The sequence below is a fragment of the Ranitomeya variabilis genome, chromosome 6 (genome assembly GCF_051348905.1).
Source record: "Ranitomeya variabilis isolate aRanVar5 chromosome 6, aRanVar5.hap1, whole genome shotgun sequence".
In the NCBI taxonomy this organism is placed as follows: Eukaryota; Metazoa; Chordata; class Amphibia; order Anura; family Dendrobatidae; genus Ranitomeya; species Ranitomeya variabilis.
Genome location: NC_135237.1, coordinates 550328251 through 550351476, shown reverse-complemented (window position 1 = coordinate 550351476; position 23226 = coordinate 550328251). Strand labels below are relative to the sequence as shown.

At 45.1% G+C, this 23226-nt stretch overlaps 1 protein-coding gene across 1 annotated transcript in view; it reads left to right on the top strand.

The window, feature by feature from the left end:
• Nucleotides 1-21513: 21513 nt before the first annotated feature.
• Nucleotides 21514-23226, top strand: part of LOC143783063 (CMP-N-acetylneuraminate-beta-galactosamide-alpha-2,3-sialyltransferase 1-like) — a 59866-nt gene continuing 58153 nt past the window's right edge. The window contains exon 1 of the mRNA XM_077271268.1: nucleotides 21514-22053. Within this exon, the coding sequence (XP_077127383.1) occupies nucleotides 21772-22053 (282 nt within the window). The 5' untranslated portion in view covers nucleotides 21514-21771. The remainder of the gene's footprint in view (nucleotides 22054-23226) is intronic.

Genomic DNA, 23226 nt, shown 5'->3' with positions numbered 1-23226 from the left:
GTTATCTCTCCAAAGGGTCAGTGAATAATGTTGTTTGCTAATATGCTAATGACATGTTGACCTAGCTTGTTGAAACATTGAGACCCTGCTACCCACCCCCCTAACCTGTGAATGAGGAGAGGGACTTGTAAATATCAGGGAGGTGAGACAGAGATCAGATCCTGTGTGGAACCATGATGTGAAGAGCATATCAGAGAGAAAGAAGGGAATATGGACTATGCTATCCTCTGCTGGATTGTTGGACTTTTATCCTGTTACTGAACTGCATTCGTGTTCCGGAATATTTTATCCTTTGTGTGGTGGATTATATGGACCTTTCGTATTTTTGCCTAAATAAAGGTCTTGGGATTGTTCACTATTCTCTTGCTCTGTTGATTGTGTGATACCGGAGTAGGACCCTGTGACAACTGGTGGCAAGCAGTGGGATCAACAGAGCGTAACCTAATGGAGAACCACCCACAGAGTGAGTACAGAAATTGGACTGTATCCAGTTTACAGGAGAGAGCCAGAGACCTGGGCCTGAACTACCAGGGACTGACTAAAGAGGCCTTAATTGACCTACTGGTGGGTGCCAGCCCGACCACGTTCACCCATATGTCTGAAGGACGAGCACTGGAGACGAGGACCCCCACCCCAAAAAGCCAGTGGGTGGTGTGGTACGAAGAAGAGATGGCGGTTCTGGGCCCAGGCGTCACTCAGGAGTACAAGGAGGAAGCTGCCCGCCGGGCACAGCAGAGACAAGAAGCAATGGAGCTTGAAAGAGGGAGTAACGCAATGTGGAATATAAACCAAACGATCCGGCAGCCTGTACGGATCACCCGGACAGAGTTAAGCCATTTGGTGAGGCTTCCGTAGATGTGGAGGGGTTCTTCAAGGACTTTGAGCAGCAGTGTGCTGTGATGGAGGTGCCCCACTCTGCCTGGATGCGTTTGTTAGTGGGACTCCTGAACGGTAGCTGTTGTGAACTCTATTTTTGGGCTCCCTCTTGTGGTCACAAGTGGTACTGTGTGAGTGCTGTCTTTGGGCTCCCTCTGATGGCTCTTTGTGTCTTTCTGCAGGTCTGTGGCTGGGATCAGCTGTCTCGTTATCTGTTAGTTGGTTTCCTATTTAGCTCACCTGGACTTTCAGTTGTTGCCTGCTGTCGATGTATTCAGTGCTATTTTGATCTCTCCTGAATCCCTTCGTTATCAGTCTCTCCAAGAGAAGCTAAGTTTTCTGTTTGTTATTTTTTGCTCATCAGTGTTCAATATGTTTCTTGGTTAATTCTTTGTCCTTGTCCAGCTTGCTAGTATGTGATTTCCTCGCTTGCTGGTAGCTCTAGGGGGCTGAGTTTCTCCCCTCACACCGTTAGTTGGTGTGGGGGTTCTTGTATTCTCAGCGTGGATATTTTGTATAGGGTTTTCTACTGACCGCACAGTTCCCTATCTGTCTTCTGCTATCTAGTATTAGCGGGCCTCATTTGCTGAATCTGTTTTCATTTCTACGTTTTGTATTTTCCCCTTACCTCACCGTTATTATTTGTTGGGGGCTTTCTATATCTTTCGGGTTATTTCTCTGAGGCAAGTGAGGTCTTACTTTCTCTCTAGGGGTAGCTAGTTTCTCAGGCTGCGTCGAGACGTCCTGGAATTTAGGCACGTTCACCGGCTACCTTTAGTGTGTTTGGTTAGGATCAGGATTGCGGTCAGTCCAGTTACCACCTCCCTAGAGCTCGTCCTATGTTCAGTTACTTAGCTCTTCAGTTCTGTGATCCTCAGCCACTAAGGATCATAACAGTACAGCAGGCCAAAAAGTGTTTAATGCATCGCAGAAGTGGGATAAGAGAAGTCCTGAGTACAATTTATTTTTTTTTTCTCTCCCTTTGCTGCAGTCTGTCCAGCTTCTCTCATCCCCTTAATCTCTGGGTGGCTTTGAGTTCAGCTGCAGACATGGATATTCAGAGTCTGACTTCTAGTATGGATCATCTTGCTGCAAGTGTAGCGCCCCCACTGCCGCAGGGCCGAGGGGTACCTGGTACCGGGCCTCTGAGTCTCTGTTCTGGGATTGTCATGGTGGCTAGACCCGGTCCGTGACCCTGCAGAGGGGCGCCCAATAATAGGTGTGGGTGGTGGTGGTAGTGCGGTGAAGTGCCGGTCGCAGTAAATAACGAGGACACCAGGTTGCAGTCTCTTTACCTCTTTACTGAAGGCTTCAGGATCCTCAATCTGGAATACGGTTAACCGGGCTGCCAGTCCGGCCGGTCCGATGGCACCTCCAGAGTTCCCTTTGCAGGTGGAAATCTGTGCCTACCTTCTAGCGCTTGTGTATTGTGGTCCTCCCCTGCTGTGCTTATGGGATAGTACCCCACAACTGTTGTGTCTGTTTCTCGTGTTCCCTCACAACTCGATTATGATGTTCTTCTTCGTCCCCCAGATGATATGGCTAGGACGCACCCGTATGACGGGTAGGCTCGGAGTTCTTCCCGGACTCTAGTGTCGCCCTTCTCCTGTTGTTGCCCCCCTATGTCTTCGTAGGTGATTTGTGTGAGACAGCCCGCCTATAGCTGACTGTCCTGCCATAGGTTTGAAGTATTGCTTGGAGCTTAGTACTTCCTCGGCGTTCCGGCCACTGGCTACGCGCCTCAGTAGGATGTTGCCTCGTCTTACAGCACGACTCCTACTTGTACTTCTCTGTTGCGTTGATCTCGTTTCTCACTAAGCACAATAAACCTTGCTTCTTGTCCTTTCTTAGGGCACCGCCGCTATCTAGTGCAGGCGCGGTCCCGTAACGTTCTCTCTGTTCGCTAGCCCTCTGTCAGGATCCCACCCCTGACAGGGACCCCCCTGAGTCTCTCCCCGCAACATCCCCTGCCACGGGATGTTGCCTGTTCGATCCCCAGTCAGCTTTCTGTCTAACTTCCTATCCAACCCCCAGTTTTACCAGATTGTGAGGAGTGGCCTAATACATAGTACCCTTAGCTCCCCCTGGAGGCCAGACTGTGAAGTGTATTGGTGTCTGTGATACCTGGTCAGGTGAACTCCTTAAGTGCCATCAGACGTACCACAGCCCCCCTCAGCGGCGGAGCATCAGTACTGCAACGACCAGGACTCTGGGGCGCTGCACAAGGGTGCAAAGCATTCAGGATTTTTTTGTTCATAGTCCTATGTCAGAGCCAAAAATACCTATTCCTGAGTTGTTTTCTGGAGATAGATCTAGGTTTCTGAATTTTAGGAATAATTGTAAATTATTTCTTTCTTTGAGACCTCGTTCCTCTGGTGATTCCGCTCAGCAAGTTAAAATTGTTATCTCCTTGTTACGTGGCGACCCTCAAGATTGGGCTTTCTCCCTGGCGCCAGGAGATCCTGCATTGCTGAATGTGGATGCGTTTTTTCTGGCGCTTGGACTGCTTTATGAGGAACCTAATCTTGAGAACCAGGCAGAAAAGGCTTTGCTGGCCCTCTCTCAGGGCCAGGATGAAGCAGAGGTGTATTGTCAAAGATTTAGGAAATGGTCGGTGCTTACTCAATGGAATGAGTGTGCCCTGGCTGCAAATTTCAGAGAAGGTCTTTCTGATGCCATTAAGAATGTTATGGTGGGTTCCCCACGCCTGCAAGTCTGAATGACTCGATGGCTTTGGCCATTCAGATTGATCGGCGTTTGCGGGAGCGCAAATCTGCGCACCATCTGGCGGTGTTTTCTGAACAGAGACCTGAGTCTATGCAATGTGACAGAATTCTGACCAGAATTGAGCGGCAAAGTCATAGACGTCAAAATGGGTTGTGCTTTTACTGTTGTGATTCTACTCATGTTATCGCAGCATGCTCTAAGCGCTTAAAAAAAATCGCTAAACCTGTCACCGTTGGTACTATACAGCCTAAATTCATTTTGTCTGTTACTTTAATTTGTTCTTTGTCATCCTACTCGATTATGGCTTTTGTGGATTCAGGTGCTGCCCTGAATCTGATGGATTTGTCGTTTGCCAGGCGCTGTGGTTTTGTCCTGGAGCCTTTGGAATTCCCTATTCCTCTGAGGGGAATTGATGCTACACCTTTGGCTGAGAATAAGCCTCAGTATTGGACTCAAGTGACCATGTGCATAACTCCTGTACATCAGGAGGTGATTCGCTTTCTTGTGCTGCATAATTTGCATGATGTTGTCGTTTTGGGTCTGCCATGGCTGCAGGCCCATAATCCAGTTCTGGATTGGAAAGCTATGTCTGTGTCAAGTTGGGGTTGCCAGGGGATTCATGGCGATGCTCCTTTGGTGTCAATTGCTTCTTCCACTCCTTCTGAGGTCCCTGAGTTTTTGTCAGACTACCAGGATGTATTTGATGAGCCCAGATCCGGTGCCCTGCCTTCTCATAGGGATTGTGATTGTGCTATAAATTTGATTCCTGGTAGTAAGTTCCCTAAGGGACGACTTTTTAATTTGTCTGTACCAGAACATGCCGCGATGCTGAGTTATATAAAGGAGTCTATGGAGAAGGGACATATTCGCCCATCCTCCTCCCCTCTTGGTGCAGGATTCTTTTTTGTGGCCAAGAAGGATGGTTCTCTGAGACCTTGTATAGATTATCGTCTTCTAAATAAAATCACGGTCAAATTTCAGTATCCTTTGCCATTATTGTCTGATCTGTTTTCTCGGATTAAGGGGTCCAGTTGGTTCACCAACATTTATCTTCTTGGTGCGTATAACCTTGTGCGTATTAAGCAGGGGGATGAATGAAAAACAGCATTTAATACGCCCGAAGGCCATTTTGAGTACTTGGTGATGCCTTTTGGACTCTCTAATGCTCCTTCTGTGTTTCAGTCCTTCATGCATGACATCTTCCGAGAATATCTGGATAAATTTATGATTGTGTATCTGGATGATATTTTGGTCTTTTCTGACAATTGGGAATCCCATGTGAAGCAGGTCAGGATGGTATTTCAGGTCCTGCGTCCTAATGCCTTATTTGTTAAGGGCTCAAAATGTCTCTTCGGAGTACAGAAGGTTTCCTTTTTGGGTTTTATTTTTTCACCTTCTACTATTGAGATGGACCCAGTCAAGGTCCAGGCTATTCATGACTTGACTCAGCCTACATCTGTTAAGAGTCTTCAGAAGTTCTTGGGTTTTGCTAATTTTTACCGTCGCTTCATTGCTAATTTTTCTGGCGTGGTTAAGCCCTTGACAGATTTGACCAAGAAGGGTTCTGATGTGACTAATTGGTCTCCTGCGGCCGTGGAAGCCTTTCGGGAGCTGAAGCGCCGGTTTTCTTCAGCTCCAGTCTTATGTCAGCCTGATATCTCTTCCTTTTCAGGTCGAGGTTGATGCTTCTGAGATTGGAGCAGGGGCTGTTTTGTCGCAGAGAAGCTCTGATTGCTCTGTGATGAAGCCTTGTGCTTTCTTTTCAAGAAAGTTTTCGCCTGCCGAGCGGAATTATGATGTTGGTAATCGGGAGTTGTTGGCTATGAAGTGGGCATTTGAGGAGTGGCGACATTGGCTCGAGGGAGCTAAGCATCGTGTGGTGGTCTTGACTGATCACAAAAATCTGATTTATCTCGAGTCTGCCAAGCGGCTGAATCCTAGACAGGCTCGTTGGTCGTTGTTTTTCTCCCGTTTCGATTTCGTGGTCTCGTACCTGCCTGGTTCGAAGAACGTGAAGGCTGATGCTCTTTCTAGGAGTTTTGTGCCTGACTCTCCGGGAGTTTCAGAGCCGGCTGGTATCCTCAGAGAGGGAGTGATTTTGTCTGCCATTTCCCCAGATTTGCGACGAGTGCTGCAGAAATTTCAGGCGGATAGACCTGACCGTTGCCCACCAGAGAGACTGTTTGTCCCAGATAGATGGACCAGCAGAGTTATTTCCGAGGTTCATTCTTCGGTGTTGGCAGGTCATCCTGGGATTTTTGGTACCAGAGATTTGGTGGCTAGGTCCTTCTGGTGGCCTTCCTTGTCGCGGGATGTGCGTTCCTTTGTGCAGTCCTGTGGGATTTGTGCTCGGGCTAAGCCTTGCTGTTCTCGTGCCAGCGGTTTGTTTTTGCCTTTGCCTGTCCCGAAGAGGCCTTGGACGCACATTTCCATGGATTTTATTTCAGATCTTCCAGTATCTCAGAGAATGTCTGTCATCTGGGTGGTGTGTGATCGTTTTTCCAAAATGGTCCATTTGGTGCCCTTGCCTAAGTTGCCTTCCTCCTCCGATTTGGTTCCTTTATTTTTTCAGAATGTGGTTCGCTTGCACGGCATCCCTGAAAATATTGTGTCTGACAGAGGATCCCAGTTTGTGTCCAGATTTTGGTGGATCTTTTGTGCTAAGATGGGCATTGATTTGTCTTTTTCGTCGGCCTTCCATCCTCAGACGAATGGCCAAACCGAGCGAACTAATCAGACCTTGGAAACTTATTTAAGATGTTTTGTTTCTGCTGATCAGGATGATTGGGTGACTTTTTTGCCATTGGCCGAGTTTGCCCTTAATAATCGGGCTAGTTCTGCTACTTTGGTTTCGCCTTTTTTCTACAATTCTGGTTTTCATCCTCATTTTTCCTCGGGTCAGATTGAGCCTTCTGACTGTCCTGGGGTGGATTCTGTGGTGGATAGGTTGCAGCAGATTTGGAACCATGTGGTGGACAATTTGAAGTTGTCACAGGAGAAGGCTCAGCGCTTTGCCAACTGCCGTCGCGGTGTGGGTCCCCGACTTCGTGTTGGGGATTTGGTATGGCTGTCTTCTCGGTATGTTCCTATGAAGGTCTCCTCTCCTAAATTCAAGCCTCGCTTCATCGGTCCTTATAAGATTTTGGAAATCCTTAACCCGGTGTCTTTTCGTTTGGACCTCCCAGCGTCGTTTGCCATTCATAATGTGTTCCATAGGTCTTTGTTACGGAGGTATGTGGTGCCTGTGGTTCCTTCTGTTGAGCCCCCTGCTCCGGTGCTGGTTGAGGGCGAATTGGAGTACGCGGTGGAGAAGATCTTGGATTCTCGTATTTCTAGACGGAGGCTTCAGTATTTGGTTAAGTGGAAGGGCTATGGTCAGGAGGATAATTCCTGGGTTGTCGCCTCTGATGTTCATGCGGCCGATTTGGTTCATGCCTTCCATGTGGCTCATCCTGATCGCCCTGGGGGTCTTGATGAGGGTTCGGTGACCCCTCCTCAAGGGGGGGGTACTGTTGTGAACTCTATTTTTGGGCTCCCTCTTGTGGTCACAAGTGGTACTGTGTGAGTGCTGTCTTTGGGCTCCCTCTGGTGGCTCTTTGTGTCTTTCTGCAGGTCTGTGGCTGGGATCAGCTGTGTCGTTATCTGTTAGTTGGTTTCCTATTTAGCTCACCTGGACTTTCAGTTGTTGCCTGCTGTCGATGTATTCAGTGCTATTTTGATCTCTCCTGAATCCCTTCGTTATCAGTCTCTCCAAGAGAAGCTAAGTTTTCTGTTTGTTATTTTTTGCTCATCAGTGTTCAATATGTTTCTTGGTTAATTCTTTGTCCTTGTCCAGCTTGCTAGTATGTGATTTCCTCGCTTGCTGGTAGCTCTAGGGGGCTGAGTTTCTCCCCTCACACCGTTAGTTGGTGTGGGGGTTCTTGTATTCTCAGCGTGGATATTTTGTATAGGGTTTTCTACTGACCGCACAGTTCCCTATCTGTCTTCTGCTATCTAGTATTAGCGGGCCTCATTTGCTGAATCTGTTTTCATTTCTACGTTTTGTATTTTCCCCTTACCTCACCGTTATAATTTGTTGGGGGCTTTCTATATCTTTCGGGTTATTTCTCTGAGGCAAGTGAGGTCTTACTTTCTCTCTAGGGGTAGCTAGTTTCTCAGGCTGCGTTGAGACGTCCAGGAATTTAGGCACGTTCACCGGCTACCTTTAGTGTGTTTGGTTAGGATCAGGTTTGCGGTCAGTCCAGTTACCACCTCCCTAGAGCTCGTCTATGTTCAGTAACTTAGCTAGTCCGTTTTGTGATCCTCAGCCACTAAGGATCATAACAGGTAGCCTGGCGGAGGCTTACAGAACCATTGACTCACAGCGGAATCAGGATTTTAACATTGTAAAGCAGACTATCCTGGATTACCATGCTATCACCCCAGACTCATATAGGGCCAAGTTACGAGATCTCCCATGCACTACGGGGGGATCGTTTAGGATGTATGCACATAAGATGTCCCAGGCATGTCAGAGATGGCTGGAAGCAGAAAACGCCTTTACTGTGGAAGATGTTATACAGGCGTTCCTTATAGAACAATTTCTTGCCAAGTGCCCCGCAGAGGTATGGGAATGGGTCTGTGAGTGCACACCATGCACCGTGGATAGAGCTGCAGCCCTGGCCGATGAAGCCCTTACTTTCTGACCACAATGGAGGAGGCTTCTGGACAATGAACCACGGCCTGCTCCCGCGTCCCGTCCCCCTCCAATTATATCTGCCCCTCCACCCAGCCGCAGGCCGATGACAATCACAGCTCACAATCCTGGGCCCCAACAGTTCCGACCACGACCTGGGGGTATCACAGGGAGATGTTATGGGTGTGGGCAACCTGGACATTTACAGTCTGGCTGTCCCTCAAGGATTCGGAGGGAGCCCCACGCAGCCCCACCTCATCCAGTGCATCTTGTGCACTCCATCCCACCTGAGGAAGAGCTACCACCACCCCCACCGGAGTTGACCACTGACCACGGCACCATAGATACCCCTCCTGGAGTCTATGGACTCCGGCCTTTGTCCATCAGAAATACAGAGCAACGGCATTGCCACCTGCAGGATGTCTTTATTGATGGATACATAGTGTTGGGATTTAGGGACACAGGGGCATTCCTGACTATCGCTGACCCCCATGTGGTTCGACCCAAGGCAATTCACCAGGGCCCAGGAATTCCCATTGTCCTGGCGGGGGGTGTCCGCAAATATATACAGCGAGCGTTGGTACGTTTGGATTATGGTTTTGGAGAAAAAATGTGTTGGATTGGCGTTATGGGAGGACTTCCGGCAGATATCCTCCTTGGAAATGACATTGGGGAGTTACAAAGTCATTTTGTGGGAGCAGAAGGTCCGTGGGCCTCTCCTTCTTCTGAAAGAACAATTGGAGGGAGATATCGCAGATACTGGAACGCCCATCATTCCCTACGTTCTAGAGTTCAGAGGCTGTCTCGCCCAGATAGCTAACTTGGTTAATGAACATCAGCAAACGGCCCAGTCCAGTCAAAAAGCCTGGTATGACCATAAAGCCAGGACCCGGGAATTTATGGGCAAGTGCTCATGATTATTGCAACCCCTGCCACTGTACAAGGAACTATAAACAGTGGAGCAAAGAGGACTAAAGTGAGCAGGCCAGAGGTCTGTGTAGACCTAATGGCATGCTCACTTATTATGAGGGGGAGACGTTGTGATGGTGTGATATGTTATGTGGGTATCATTTTTGTGTATATTTATATTTTACTTACAGTATTTTCATGGTGTTCTCTTGTAGGATGAGTTGTTATTTGCCATCTGATATTCTCCCCACAGTTCTGTATTGTTATCTCTCCACAGGGTCAGTGAATAATGTTGTTTGCTAATATGTTAATGACATGTTGACCTAGCTTGTTGAAACAATGAGCCCCTGAGACCTTCCCCCTCCTGACCTGTGAATGAGGAGGGAGACTTGTAAATATCAGGGAGGTGAGACACAGATCAGATCCTGTGTGGAACCATGATGTGAAGAGCATGTCAGAGAGAGAAAGAAGAGATTATGGGCTGCTATCCTCTGTGCTGGATTGTTGGACTTTTATCCTGTTACTGAACTGCATTCGTGTTCTGGACTATTTTATCCTTTGTGTGGTGGATTATATGGATCTTTCGTGTTTTTGCCTAAATAAAGGTCATGGAATTGTTCACTATACTCTTGCTCTGTTGATTGTGTGATGCCAGAGTAGGACCCTGTAACATGCTGTATATCCTGAGCGTTCGTTTCAGCTGTGTATATCTATATATTGCGCTGCGAGTATTGCGCCCTATAAAGTTTCACTTTTAATTCCAGCTTAATTAAATAATGCCCCTTTTAGAAAGTAGCATTACTCCCTTCAGCTATGTTCGCACTCAGGTTTTTTTTTAAGTTTAAAATCCATGCATTTTCCAAGTGGAAACTGGATTAGGAAATTGTTCTGTTTGGGGGAGTTTTTGGAGAGGTCGTTTTTACTTTTTTCTTTCCTGAAGCTGTGTTGTTAAGTTTTGGAAAAGTTTTTTTTTTCTTCCTGCAGCGTTCTTTGCAAACTTTTGTTTGAGCAGTGCGTAGTTTGGAGAGCCAAAGGAGTGACATGCACTTCCCACTAGAAAAAAATTGTCATATGAACTGCAAGTGGATTTTCCCATAGAAATGAACTGGTAGAGTTTTTGAAGCAGTTTTTAAAGGTTTGTGCGCACGGCCTCTTCTTTTAGACGCCGACATAGCAGAAGACATTTTAGGAGAATGCCAGCAATGTTTCCCACCATGAAGCTTCTTTTCTGATGTCTTCCTGGACCCCCTTGCCTTCATTACTTTTATACATATATATATAACATTCCATATGTGGCATAGTGTTGGCTTCCAAGCAGAAGACTCCAGAAGAATGGACCGATCGCTTCTTTAAACTGCTTTTGAAGACTGAACATGTGTAGAAACAGTTTCTTTGAAGTAAATTTTTTCTCACTTCATCAGGCGGGTGCCGTGTGGAATCATTCTAAATAAGCCTCCGTGCACACTGAGTTGTTTGTTTTTGGAGCAGAAAGTCACCAAATCTTCTTTTTAAAAGTTCAAAAATCCTAAAACTAGCTGATTTTTTGGAGTGGGAATTAGCTATGTGCACGCAGAGTTTTTTCAAGGAGTTTTTGGAGCAGAAACTCGACAAAAGCATTGCAAATCTCAACACTTTGAGCCTCTGCTTTGGAAACTCTTCAAAAAGACTCCTTGTGCACCAAGCCAGTCAGTGGAAACGTTCCCAAGTATGGCTCAAAAGCTCAGAGTTTCTGCTCCAAAAACTCGGCAAAAATGCTCAATGTGAGCATTTGCTGCAAAAAAACTCTAGAAAACCTCAGGAAGAAGACACTTTTGATATATTTTGTCTTGTTATTTGTTTATCGTTTATCCTGCCATTTCCTGAGCGCTTTTCCCGGTATTTACATGTATACTAGTGAAGCCGTCTGAAGAACGGTCAGTGAACTTCTTTAAAAGTCTCAGGAAACCAGAAGGAGTTAAAAAAAATTCCTTGAAGATGAAACGTGCACAGCAAGTACCCCAAGGATGTCAAACTCAAATACACAAAAGGGACACAATGAAAAGCTTGGACAAAGTCGCAGAAACCTTGATATTTATTAAAGAAATGTCTACGATCGAGGAAATGTTTTCTTATCTATCTATATAATTGTCTAAAGGTCACTTCCGTCTTTCTGTCTGTCCTTCTGTCTGTCATGGATATTCATTGGTTGCGGCCTCTGTCTGTCATGGAAATCCAAGTCGCTGATTGGTCACGGCAAAACGGCCACGACCAATCAGTGACGGGCACAGTCCGGCGGCAAAATGGCCGCTCCTTCCTCCCCGCAGTCAGTGCCCGCTCCATACTCCCCTCCAGTCAGCGCTCACACAGGGTTAATGGCAGCGGTAACGGACCGTGTTATGCCGCGGGTAACGCACTCCGTTACCACTGCTATTAACCCTGTGTGACCAACTTTTTAGTATTGATGCTGCCTATGCGGCATCAATAGTTAAAAGATCAAATGTTAAAAATAATAAAAAAAATAAAAAATCATTATATACTCACCGTCCGTCGGCCTCTCGGATCCAGAACCGGCCTTTCCTGCTCCTCGCGACGCCCCGGTGACCGCTCCATGCATTGAGGTCTCGCGAGATGATGACATAGCGGTCTCGCGAGACCGCTACATCATCATCATCTCACGAGACTGCAATGCACGCTTGGGACCGGAGCGCGCGAGGAGCGTCGGTAAACGCTTCGCCTGGATCCAGGTCCAACGGAAGGTGAGTATATAAGTATTTTTTATTTTAATTCTTTTTTTTTAACAGGGATATGATACCCACATTGCTATATACTGCGTGGGCTGTGCAATATAATACGTGGGCTGTGCAATATACTACGTGGGCTGTGCAATGTACTATGTGGGCTGTGCTATATGCTACGTGGGCTGTGCAATATACTACGTGGGCTGTGCAATATACTATGTAGGCTGTGCTATATACTACGTGGGCTGTGCTATATACTACTGGGGCTGTGCAATATACTACGTGGGCTGTGCAATATACTACGGGGGCTGTGCTATATACTGCATGGGCTGTGCTATATACTACGTGGGCTTTGCAATATACTACATGGGCTGTGCAATATACTACGTGGGCTGTGCAATATACTACGTGGGCTGTGCAATGTACTATGTGGGCTGTGCTATATGCTACGTGGGCTGTGCAATATACTACGTGGGCTGTGCAATATACTATGTAGGCTGTGCTATATACTACGTGGGCTGTGCTATATACTACGGGGGCTGTGCAATATACTACGTGGGCTGTGCAATATACTACGGGGGCTGTGCTATATACTGCATGGGCTGTGCTATATACTACGTGGGCTTTGCAATATACTACATGGGCTGTGCAATATACTACGTGGGCTGTGCAATGTACTACATGGGCTGTGCAATATACTACGTGGGCCGTGCTATATACTACGTGGGCTGTGCTATATACTACGTGGGCTGTGCAATATACTACGTGGGCTGTGCAATATACTACGGGGCTGTGCTATATACTGCATGGGCTGTGCTATATACTACGTGGGCTTTGCAATATACTACATGGGCTGTGCAATATACTATGTGGGCTGCGCAATATACTACAAGGGCTGTGCTATATACTACGCGGGCTGTGCTATACACTTTGTGGGCTGTGCAATATACTACATTGGCTGTGCTATGTACTACGTGGGCTGTGTAATGTACTGCGTGGGCTGTGCAATATACTGCATGGGCTGTGCTATATACTACGTGGGCTGTGCAATATACTATGTGGGCTGTGTTATACACTACGTGGCCTGTGTTATACACTACGTGGGCTGTGTTATACACTACGTGGGCTGTGTTATACACTATGTGGCCTGTGTTATACACTACGTGGGCTGTGTTATACACAACGTGGGCTGTGTTATATACTGCATGCGTGGGCTGTTATATACTATGTGAGCTGTGTTATATGCTACATGGGCTGTTATAAACTACGTGGCTGTGTTATATGCTATGTGGGCTGTTATACACTCTGTGGGCTGTGCTATATACTATGTGGCTGTGCTATATACTCCGTGGGCTGAGTTATATACTACGTGGCTGTGCTATGTACTCCGTGGGCTGTGTTATATACTCCGTGGGATGTGCTATATACTCCGTGGGCTGTGCTATATACTATGTGGCTGTGCTATATACTACGTGGCTGTGCAATATTCTACATGGCTGTGCAATATACTACGTGGCTGTGCTATTTACTATGTGAGTTGTTATATACTACATGGCTGGCCGCGAACAATGAGCGACAGGTGCAGTCTGGCCGCGAATTGGCGCGGGATTTGAACCACGCTTCGCTAATTGGTCGCGGCCGGCCGAATCCTGTGTATTCAATGTATTATTCTAAAATCTTCATAAATAAACTACATACATATTCTAGAATACCCGATGCGGTAGAATCGGGCTACCATCTAGTCTAATATAACGATGAACGTTTTCATGTGGAAACAAACTTACAGGGGTTGTCCCCCCAACAAAGTACATTTTACTGAATAGATCTTAGAATAAAATATTGGAATAATGTAATATGTTGTGTAAGAGCAGGAAAAGCATATGGCCCAATGGTCGGATATAAATATGTAATAACAGCGGATAGAAACCTTGAATAATACAGATAAAGTATGATGCAAACAAAAGTGCCCCAAAACACAGTAAGATACCCCCAATGAATTCCTCCATACGCACTATATGATGACCATACTGTACCCCCCAGAAAAGTATGATGACCCCAAAACAGTATGTTTCTCCAACTGAAATCCACACAGCCCTCCACACATTATAATGGACTCCACATAGCCCTCCACATTTTATAATGAACCCCACATAGTCTTCCATACAGTATAATGGACTCTACATAGTGCTCCATACAGTATAAACCCCACATAGTGCTCCCTACAGTATAATGGCCCCACATAGTCATCCCTACAGTATAATGGGCCCCACATAGTTCTCCATGCAATATAATAAGACTTACATAGTTCTCCATACAGTATAATGGTCCCCGCATTGTGCTCCTTACAGTATAACGGGCCCACATAGTGCTCCATACAGTATAATGGGCCCAACATAGTCATCCATACAGTATAATAGGCCCCACATAGTCCTACATATAGAACAATGGCCTCACATAGTGCTCCATACAGTATAATGGGCCCCACATAGTGCTCAATACAATATAATGGCCTCACATAGCCCTACATCTACTATATAACTATATAATTGTCTAAGGTCCACTTCTGTCTTTCTGTCTGTGTCTTTCTGTCTGTCATGGGAGTAGGTGGTCTGGCTAGCACCCACCAGTAGAACAATTAAGGCCTCTTTATTCAGTCCCTGGTAGTTCAGGCCCAGGTCTCTGGCTCTCTCCTGTAAACTGGATAAAGTCCAATTTCTGTACTCACTCTGTGGGTGGTTCTCCATTAGGTTACGCTCTGTTGATCCCGCTGCTTGCCACCAGTTGTCACAGGGTCCCCCTCCGGTACCACCCAATCAACAGAGCCAGCGAAGAGTGAACAATCCCAAGACCTTTATTTAGGCAAAAGTACAAAAGATCCATATACGATCCACCACACAAAGGATAAAATATTCTAGAACATGAATGCAGTTCAGTTACAGAATAAAAGTCCAACAATCCAGCACAGAGGATAACAGTCCATATTCCCTTCTTTCTCTCTCTGACGTGCTGTCTTCACATCATGGGTTCCACACAGGATCTGAATTCCCCCAGCTCCTGTCCTCTCCTTATGTCCAGGAGTAGTCAGACAGGTTGGGGTGGTTTTCAGGCCTCCCACACCTGACAAAGGTGCCTGGTGGATTAAGGCACTACAGGGGGTCATTGTTTCAACAAGCTAGTTCAATATGTCATTAGCATAGTAGCACACAGGTTTATTCACTGACCCTGTGGAGAGATAACAGTACAGGACTGTGGGGGCTGATATCAGATGGCAAATAACAGCCATTCATCAATTGGTAAATAACTCACCCTACTAGAGAACACCATGATAATCAGTAAAATATAAATATACACAAAATGATACCCACATAACATATCACACCATCTCAGTCTGTAACGGAAATCCCAAGTCGCTGATTGGTCGCGGGAAAACGCCCATGACCAATCAGCGATGGGCACAGTCCAGCGGCAAAATGGCCACTCCTTACTCCCCGCTCCATGCTCCCCTCCAGTCAGCGCTCACACAGGGTTAATGGCAGCGCTAACGGACCATGTTATGCCATGGTGTAACGCACTCCGTTAACGCTGCTATTAACCCTGTGTGACCAACTTTTTACTATTGATGCTGGCTATGCAATGGGCTGTGCAATATACTGCATGGGCTGTGCTATATACTGCGTGGATTGTGCAATATACTGTGTGGGCTGTGCTATATACTGCGTGGGCTGTGCAATATACTATGTGGGCTGTGCAATATACTAAGTGGGCTGTGCAATGTACTACGTGGGCTGTGCAATGTACTATGTGGGCTGTGCAATATACTGCGTGGGCTGTGCAATATACTAAGTGGGCTGTGCAATATACTACGTGGCCTGTGCAATATACTATGTGGCCTGTGCAATATACTACATGGGCTCTAAAATATACTACGTAGGCTGTGCAATATACTACATGGCCATGCTATATACTACGTGGGCTGTGTTATACACTACATGGGCTGTGTTATACACTACATGGGCTATGTTATACACTACGTGGGCTGTGTTATACACTACATGGCCTGTGTTATATACTGCGTGGGTGGGCTGTTATATACTACGTGACTTTGTTATATGCTATGTGGGCTGTTATACACTCCGTGGGCTGTGCTATATACTATGGGGCTGTGCTATATACTCCGTGGGCTGTGTTATATACTACGTGGCTGTGCTATATACTCCATGGGCTGTGCTATATACTCCGTGGGCTGTGCTATATACTCCGTGGGCTGTGCTATATACTATGTGGCTGTACTATATACTACGTGGCTGTGCAATATACTACGTGGCTGTGCAATATACTATATGGCTGTGCTATTTACTACATGGGCTGTTATATACTCCGTGGCTGTGCTATATACTACGTGGCCGGCCGCGAACAATCACCTGTGTATTCAATGTATTATTCTAAAATCTTCATAAATAAACTACATACATATTCTAGAATACCCGATGCGTTAGAATCGGGCTACCATCTATACCATCTAGTATAGTATAATGGCCTCACAAAGTGTGCTATACAGTATGAGTCCCACATAGTGCTCCATACAGTATAATGGGCCCCAGATAGTGCTCCAAACAGTATAAAAGACCCACGTACTGATCCATTCAGTATGATGGCTACAAAAAGTTCTTCATACAGTATAATGGGCTCCATATTGAAAAAAAAAAAAAACCTCCCCTCTGCCCGTTCTCCCACTGCTCCGATCACTTCCTGGTGTCTTCTGTTCCTCTGCACACCTGGGCACAGCAGGTGCATTGTAAAGACATCATCGTGCCCGCGGTGCTGAGACATCAGACATAAAGGGGGAATGATGGAAGCGGGAGCGTCAGCTGACCCCAGATTTGGCCTGCGGGGCAGTTTGACAAAACTCTTAAAGGGGGCGATAATCATTTTTGACAATGAAACAGAAAGCTGTCTATACCACGGACGGGCGCCACTCGGATAAGGTTGGGAAGGATGAGTTAGCGGAACTAAGCGCATCAGTACAGCACTGGGACGGAGCGAGTTTTGGGAGCTGAGCACGCCCTCCATTATAGGTGCACATCTGACACCTCCGATTCTGGCTGTTTCACCCCCTTAGATGCCGTAGTCAATGGCGTCCTAGCATCTAACCATTTACAGGCATTTCCATCAAATGGGTTACGTTAACAAAAAATGAAAAAGTTATGGATGAAAAAAAAAATTGCTGTCCTCTTCTGTTACCCCTGAGTTACCGACTTTCTTGAGCCTTATCTCTGGTCATGACTATGTAATTTTTGTAAAAATTTGCTTCATAGAAGTCAGCACGAAAGACATTGCCTCCTGCAAGTTAATAAACAGATGCACTGACCACACTACTGACCCAATCATTGTGATCGTAGCAGCGCTCTACAACTTTATTTATTTAGACTTCGAGTGAGATAAATCTGCATTATTCTCTCTGAGCATTCTACGTATGTGTCAGTCTTTACTGCAGGTCTGGCATTCTATTCATGAGCCATTATTTCGGCTGTGGACCTTTCCCCTGTTTTGTCCAATGTGCCCTTGTGACATCAGCAGATTCCAGCACCTCTTTAATCGGAGCCAGACATGACTTCATGGGGGATAACGCCGCTACCTTGTAGCCACATAAAACAACTTATAGGGAGATGACGAGATCTTTTCAACCGGAATCCTCTGAATAAACAGGACAAGTTACAGCCAGTTGTTTTTGTTGTTTTTTTAGCCTCTGAGCGCCGCCATTCACTGACAGCAAGCTATTCTGCATTTTAAGGAAATGGTGGTTCTAGAGAGGAAATCACCTGGGAAACTGATGAACAATTACTACTTTTTGTGTCCGCAGAGTCATGAATGCAGCTCTGGAGGAGACTAGAACATCCTGTAATAACTCAGGATAAATACTGTAGTGTATAGTGGGGCTGGTCCTAGGTTTTATTTAGGGTCGGCCGCTGCATCGAGTATTTTCTAGATGCCTGTGAATTTTGAGAATGAGTTGTGTTTTAAACACGAAAAAAGAATGGATGCACCGCTATATTATATAGTAAGGATATAGGGTGCAACATCCTGCATTAAGGCGAAACATGCAGAAAAGAGAACAAGAAATGCAATAATGATGTGCACACCTAGCGTTAGGCCATAAAAAATACACACTTTATTGAACGCAATTGTTTAAAATCTTATATAGAAACAACAAGAAAACCTGATGGGCACATCCGACCATGAAAGTAGTAATCAATACAATGGTGAATCATAACATGGAGAATAAATAAACAAGACTGCAGGGGACGGACTAACATAGTATGCTGAAGGGCACACAGCAAGTATCACCATAACCTCGGAGGGGGCACATATAGTGCTATATGCAGGGTGAACAAAACTGATAATACAGCGGGGCTGCTCCTAAGCTTTATTTAGGGCGGCCGCTGCATCGAGTACTTTCTAGGTGCCTGTGAATTCTGAGAATGAGTTGTGTTTTATCCTCCAGACATCACTGATGATTTCCTTCCACGTAGTAATGGAAAAATGATGACCGGGTCCTCAAGAGTTCTTCCATCCCATATTGCTTCTGGTCATTGGTTTCGTAACCCAAGAAGAGGAGTGAAACCGGCTAAATAAAATTAAAGTAGATAAATCTCCGGGTCCGGATGGCATACACCCACGAGTACTAAGAGAACTAAGTAATGTAATAGACAAACCATTATTTCTTATATTTAGGGACTCTATAGCGACGGGGTCTGTTCCGCAGGACTGGCGCAAAGCAAATGTGGTGCCAATATTCAAAAAGGGCTCTAAAAGTGAACCTGGAAATTATAGGCCAGTGAGTCTAACCTCTACTGTGGTAAAATATTTGAAGGGTTTCTGAAGGATGGATTCTGGATTATCTCAATGAGAATAACTGTTTAACTCCATATCAGCATGGGTTTATGAGGAAACGCTCCTGTCAATCTAATCAGTTTTTATGAAGAGGTAAGCTATAGGCTAGACCACGGTGAGTCATTGGACGTGGTATATCTCGATTTTTCCAGAGCGTTTGATACCGTGCCGCACAAGAGGTTGGTACACAAAATGAGAATGCTTGTTGGTCTGGGGGAAAATGTGTGTAAATGGGTTAGTAACTGGCTTAGTGATAGAAAGCAGAGGGTGGTTATAAATGGTATAGTCTCTAACTGGGTCGCTGTGACCAGTGGGGACCGCAGGGGTCGGTATTGGGACCTGTTCTCTTCAACATATTCATTAATGATCTGGTAGAAGGTTTACACAGTAAAATATTGATATTTGCAGATGATACAAAACTATGTAAAGCAGTTAATACAAGAGAAGATAGTATTCTGCTACAGATGGATCTGGATAAGTTGGAAACTTGGGCTGAAAGGTGGCAGATGAGGTTTAACAATGATAAATGTAAGGTTATACACATGGGAAGAAGGAATCAATATCACCATTACACACTGAACGGGAAACCACTGGGTAAATCTGACATGGAGAAGGACTTGGGGATCCTAGTTAATGATAAACTTACCTGGAGCAGCCAGTGCCAGGCAGCAGCTGCCAAGGCAAACAGGATCATGGGGTGCATTAAAAGAGGTCTGGATACACATGATGAGAGCATTATACTGCCTCTGTACAAATCCCTAGTTAGACCGCACATGGAGTACTGTGTCCAGTTTTGGGCACCGGTGCTCAGGAAGGATATAATGGAACTAGAGCAAGTACAAAGGAGGGCAACAACATTAATAAAGGGGATGGGGGAACTACAATACCCAGATAGATTAGCGAAATTAGGATTATTTAGTCTAGAAAAAAGACGACTGAGGGTGATCTAATAACCATGTATAAGTATATAAGGGGACAATACAAATATCTCGCTGAGGATCTGTTTATACCAAGGAAGGTGACGGGCACATTATCTGTGTCTGGAGGAGAGAAGGTTTCTCCACCAACATAGAAGAGGATTCTTTACTGTTAGGGCAGTGAGAATCTGGAATTGCTTGCCAGAGAAGTTGGTGACGGCGAACTCAGTCGAGGGGTTGAAGAGAGGCCTGGATGTCTTCCTGGAGCAGAACAATATTGTATCTTACAGTTATTAGGTTCTTTAGAAGGAAGTAGATCTGGGGATTTATTCTGACGAAATATAGGCTGAACTGGATGGACAAATGTCTTTTTTCGGCCTTACTAACTATGTATGTTCATAGGAAAACGTCTACAAAGTGTAAGAAAATGTTTGTGTTTGGTGCAGATCGTCACGTCCTTGTGCCACATCACTCAGCAGCATAAAAGGGGTTTTGCATTTAATAACATCCCCTTCTAATAACACCCAGTAATTCATATAAATGTGTACGGAGGGTCCTCCACTAGGTAGCCCCATCCATAATTTCCAGCCACTATCAACCCTTCCTCTCCATCCAAAAACCTGAGTTCGTTGTCTGCAGATTCTCTGGAAAAGTTTGGAAATATTCTGCCCTCAAAATCCTCCAATTGTAAACCTTTAGGAGGGAAAGGGGCAGAGGAGGGAGATGCAGCTGCAGGTTTTAAATCCTCCAATTGTAAACATGTAAGGAGTGTAGGGAGCAGAAGAGGGGGATGCAGCTGGTTTTGAATCCTACAATTGTAAACCTTTCAGAATGGTAGGGGGCAGACAAGGGGGATGCAGCTGCAGGTTGTAAATATTCCAATTGAAAACCTGTAAGGAGGGTAAGGGGCAGAGGAGGGGGATGCAGCTGCAGGTTTTAAATCCTCCAATTGTAAACCTGTAAGAATGGTAAAGGGCAGAAGAGGGATATGCAGCTGCAGGTTTTAAATCCAACACTTATATACCTGTAAGAATAGTAGGGGGCAGAGGAGAGGAATGCAGCTGCTGACTTTAAACCCGCCAATTATACACCTGTAAGAATGGTAGGGGGCAGAGGAGGGGGATGCAGCTGCAGATTTTAAACCCTCCAATTGTAAACCTGCAAGGAGGGTAGGGGCAGAAGAGAGGGATGCAGCTGCAGGTTTTCTTTATGTAGCAAAACTACGGTACTTAATAAGGAGCGTTTGGCTCAGATCACACTACTAATCTTTTCCAAAAGTAAAGGCCTGCCAGTTCTGTATCTGTCTTCGGCCTCATTCAAATGTAAGTGATTTTCTCGTGCTATAAAGTCAGTCCAAGTTGTGTGATTTTTTATTTATTTTTTTATCACTGTGGTCAGTTTCACTTTGTGCTAACAGGGTTTGGTTAAAGTTTTTCTCAGATGAGAAAAAAAATTAAAAAGTTTCCCTACCTTTTCCTATTCTAGCTTTACCTTTTTTTAAAACACCCATTGACTTGCATTGCCGATTTGATCAACATCAGACACGCCTTTGCGATTTTGTGCAGAACGTTAATTCACCAAAAATAATAAGAAGGCTCCATTCACTATTACAGGTGCAAGTTTTATCCATGAAAAACACGGATTGCACTTGTACGCAAAAATGGGACGTGCGAATGTGTCGTCAAAACTATCATGACTTGTTGAGTTGCAATACCAGACACATCCTATGAAAAGGAGAGGGTGCTGTTTTGAAATTCTTCTTCTTCTAATCCTGTCCATTTAGTAACAATCTTCTATCTCTACAGGAGAACCTATCCTGGAACCCTGTAGGACGTATAACCAGGACCTCCTAGAACAATCCTGGACACAAGGCGTTGTACACAACTTTATCAATCTTCAAGAGGCAAAACTGATCCAGCTGCTGAAGACATTGAGGACATCTTACCTGGAGGGTCGCCAATGATCGAGCGCCATAGTCTGTGACAGCGTGGAACATACATAAGGACTGTGGGAACGCTTCCTCTCACTGGACCCCTTTGAGTCTTAGACAAAGTAAATCATGTTTGTCTTCAGGAAAAGAAAACTGAAGCGGTTTATCATCACCTTGGCAGTTTTTGCAATCACCATCATGTCGTTCCTTCTTAACTACACCCAGAACTTCAGGTTCTCAGGACCATTTTTTCGATTCATGACGTCCGTGCGGAGGCCGTGCAGCTGTGAGAGCTGTGTGTCCGAGACCGACAATTCCATTTGGTTTGATGAAAGATTTAATTTCACGTTCCCTCCAGTAATGACGAAACAGAACAATATGTTGTCCGAGAGTACGTACAAGTGGTGGATGGTGAGTGACCGCGCTAATATAAAGATGCTGGAAAGGGGGCAGTATTATAGCAGTTATATTCTTGTACATAGGGGGCAGTATTATAGTAGTTATATTCTTGTACATAGGGGCAGTATTATAGTAGTTATATTCTTGTACATAGGGGCAGTATTATAGTAGTTATATTCTTGTACATAGGGGCAGTATTATAGTAGTTATATTCTTGTACATAGGGGCAGTATTATAGTAGTTATATTCTTGTACATAGGGGCAGTATTATAGTAGTTATATTCTTGTACATAGGGGCAGTATTATAGCAGTTATATTCTTGTACATAGGAGTAGTATTATAGTAGTTATATTATTGTACATAGGGGCAATTTTTATTATAAAACCAAACATAAATACAATTATAATAAAAACAAAAATCACCCAATATTACAAAACACAAATCACTTAGGTTATATACACACCAAGTACTAAACAGTCAGGTTATATTCATAAATAAATTAAAGTGTCCACACCTGGAGGGAGAAGAAAATTAAACAAAACAAAACAATAAATATATATATCATCATATTTCCTAACTGAATTTTACATTCCTCCATAACTTATTATTTCTCGGACTCCTTCCAACTTCTAGCGATTTTATCCACCGGAGTTCTGACATAACCTGACCAGCCGCAGCGGTGTGATCGAACAGCTCATTGTGCAGTGACACCCGGGTTCTCATGTGCCAATGATAGTATTTAATGACACTTATTATAATGTACATCGTCTCTCTGTCGATGTTACTAACAGTGGAGGGGACACCATAGATTATGTCAGGATACTTTAGGGTCCGCAGTCTGGGGATTTTTAGATTATCTGACACTTCCTCCCAGATCTTCCTCCCTCCCCAGCAATCACATATAAAGTGCTCCATAGTCTCCTCCTGCTGACAACCAAGGGGACAATTCCTATCAGAGACACTCAGATGTTTCAGGTTCCCCCTGACAAAGAGCCGACTATGCAGTGAAAGCCAAGTGACATCAAACAGTTTAGGAGGAAGTAGTTTCCCGTTTAGGAACCTAAGGCTTTCCTGCAGGGTGGTGGTGACACAATCTCTCAGAGCCAGTGGAGAGTAGAAGAAAGTCCTACATACATGAGCATATATGTCTCTTCTCGTACTCCTCTCAATGTAAGACTTCTCCAG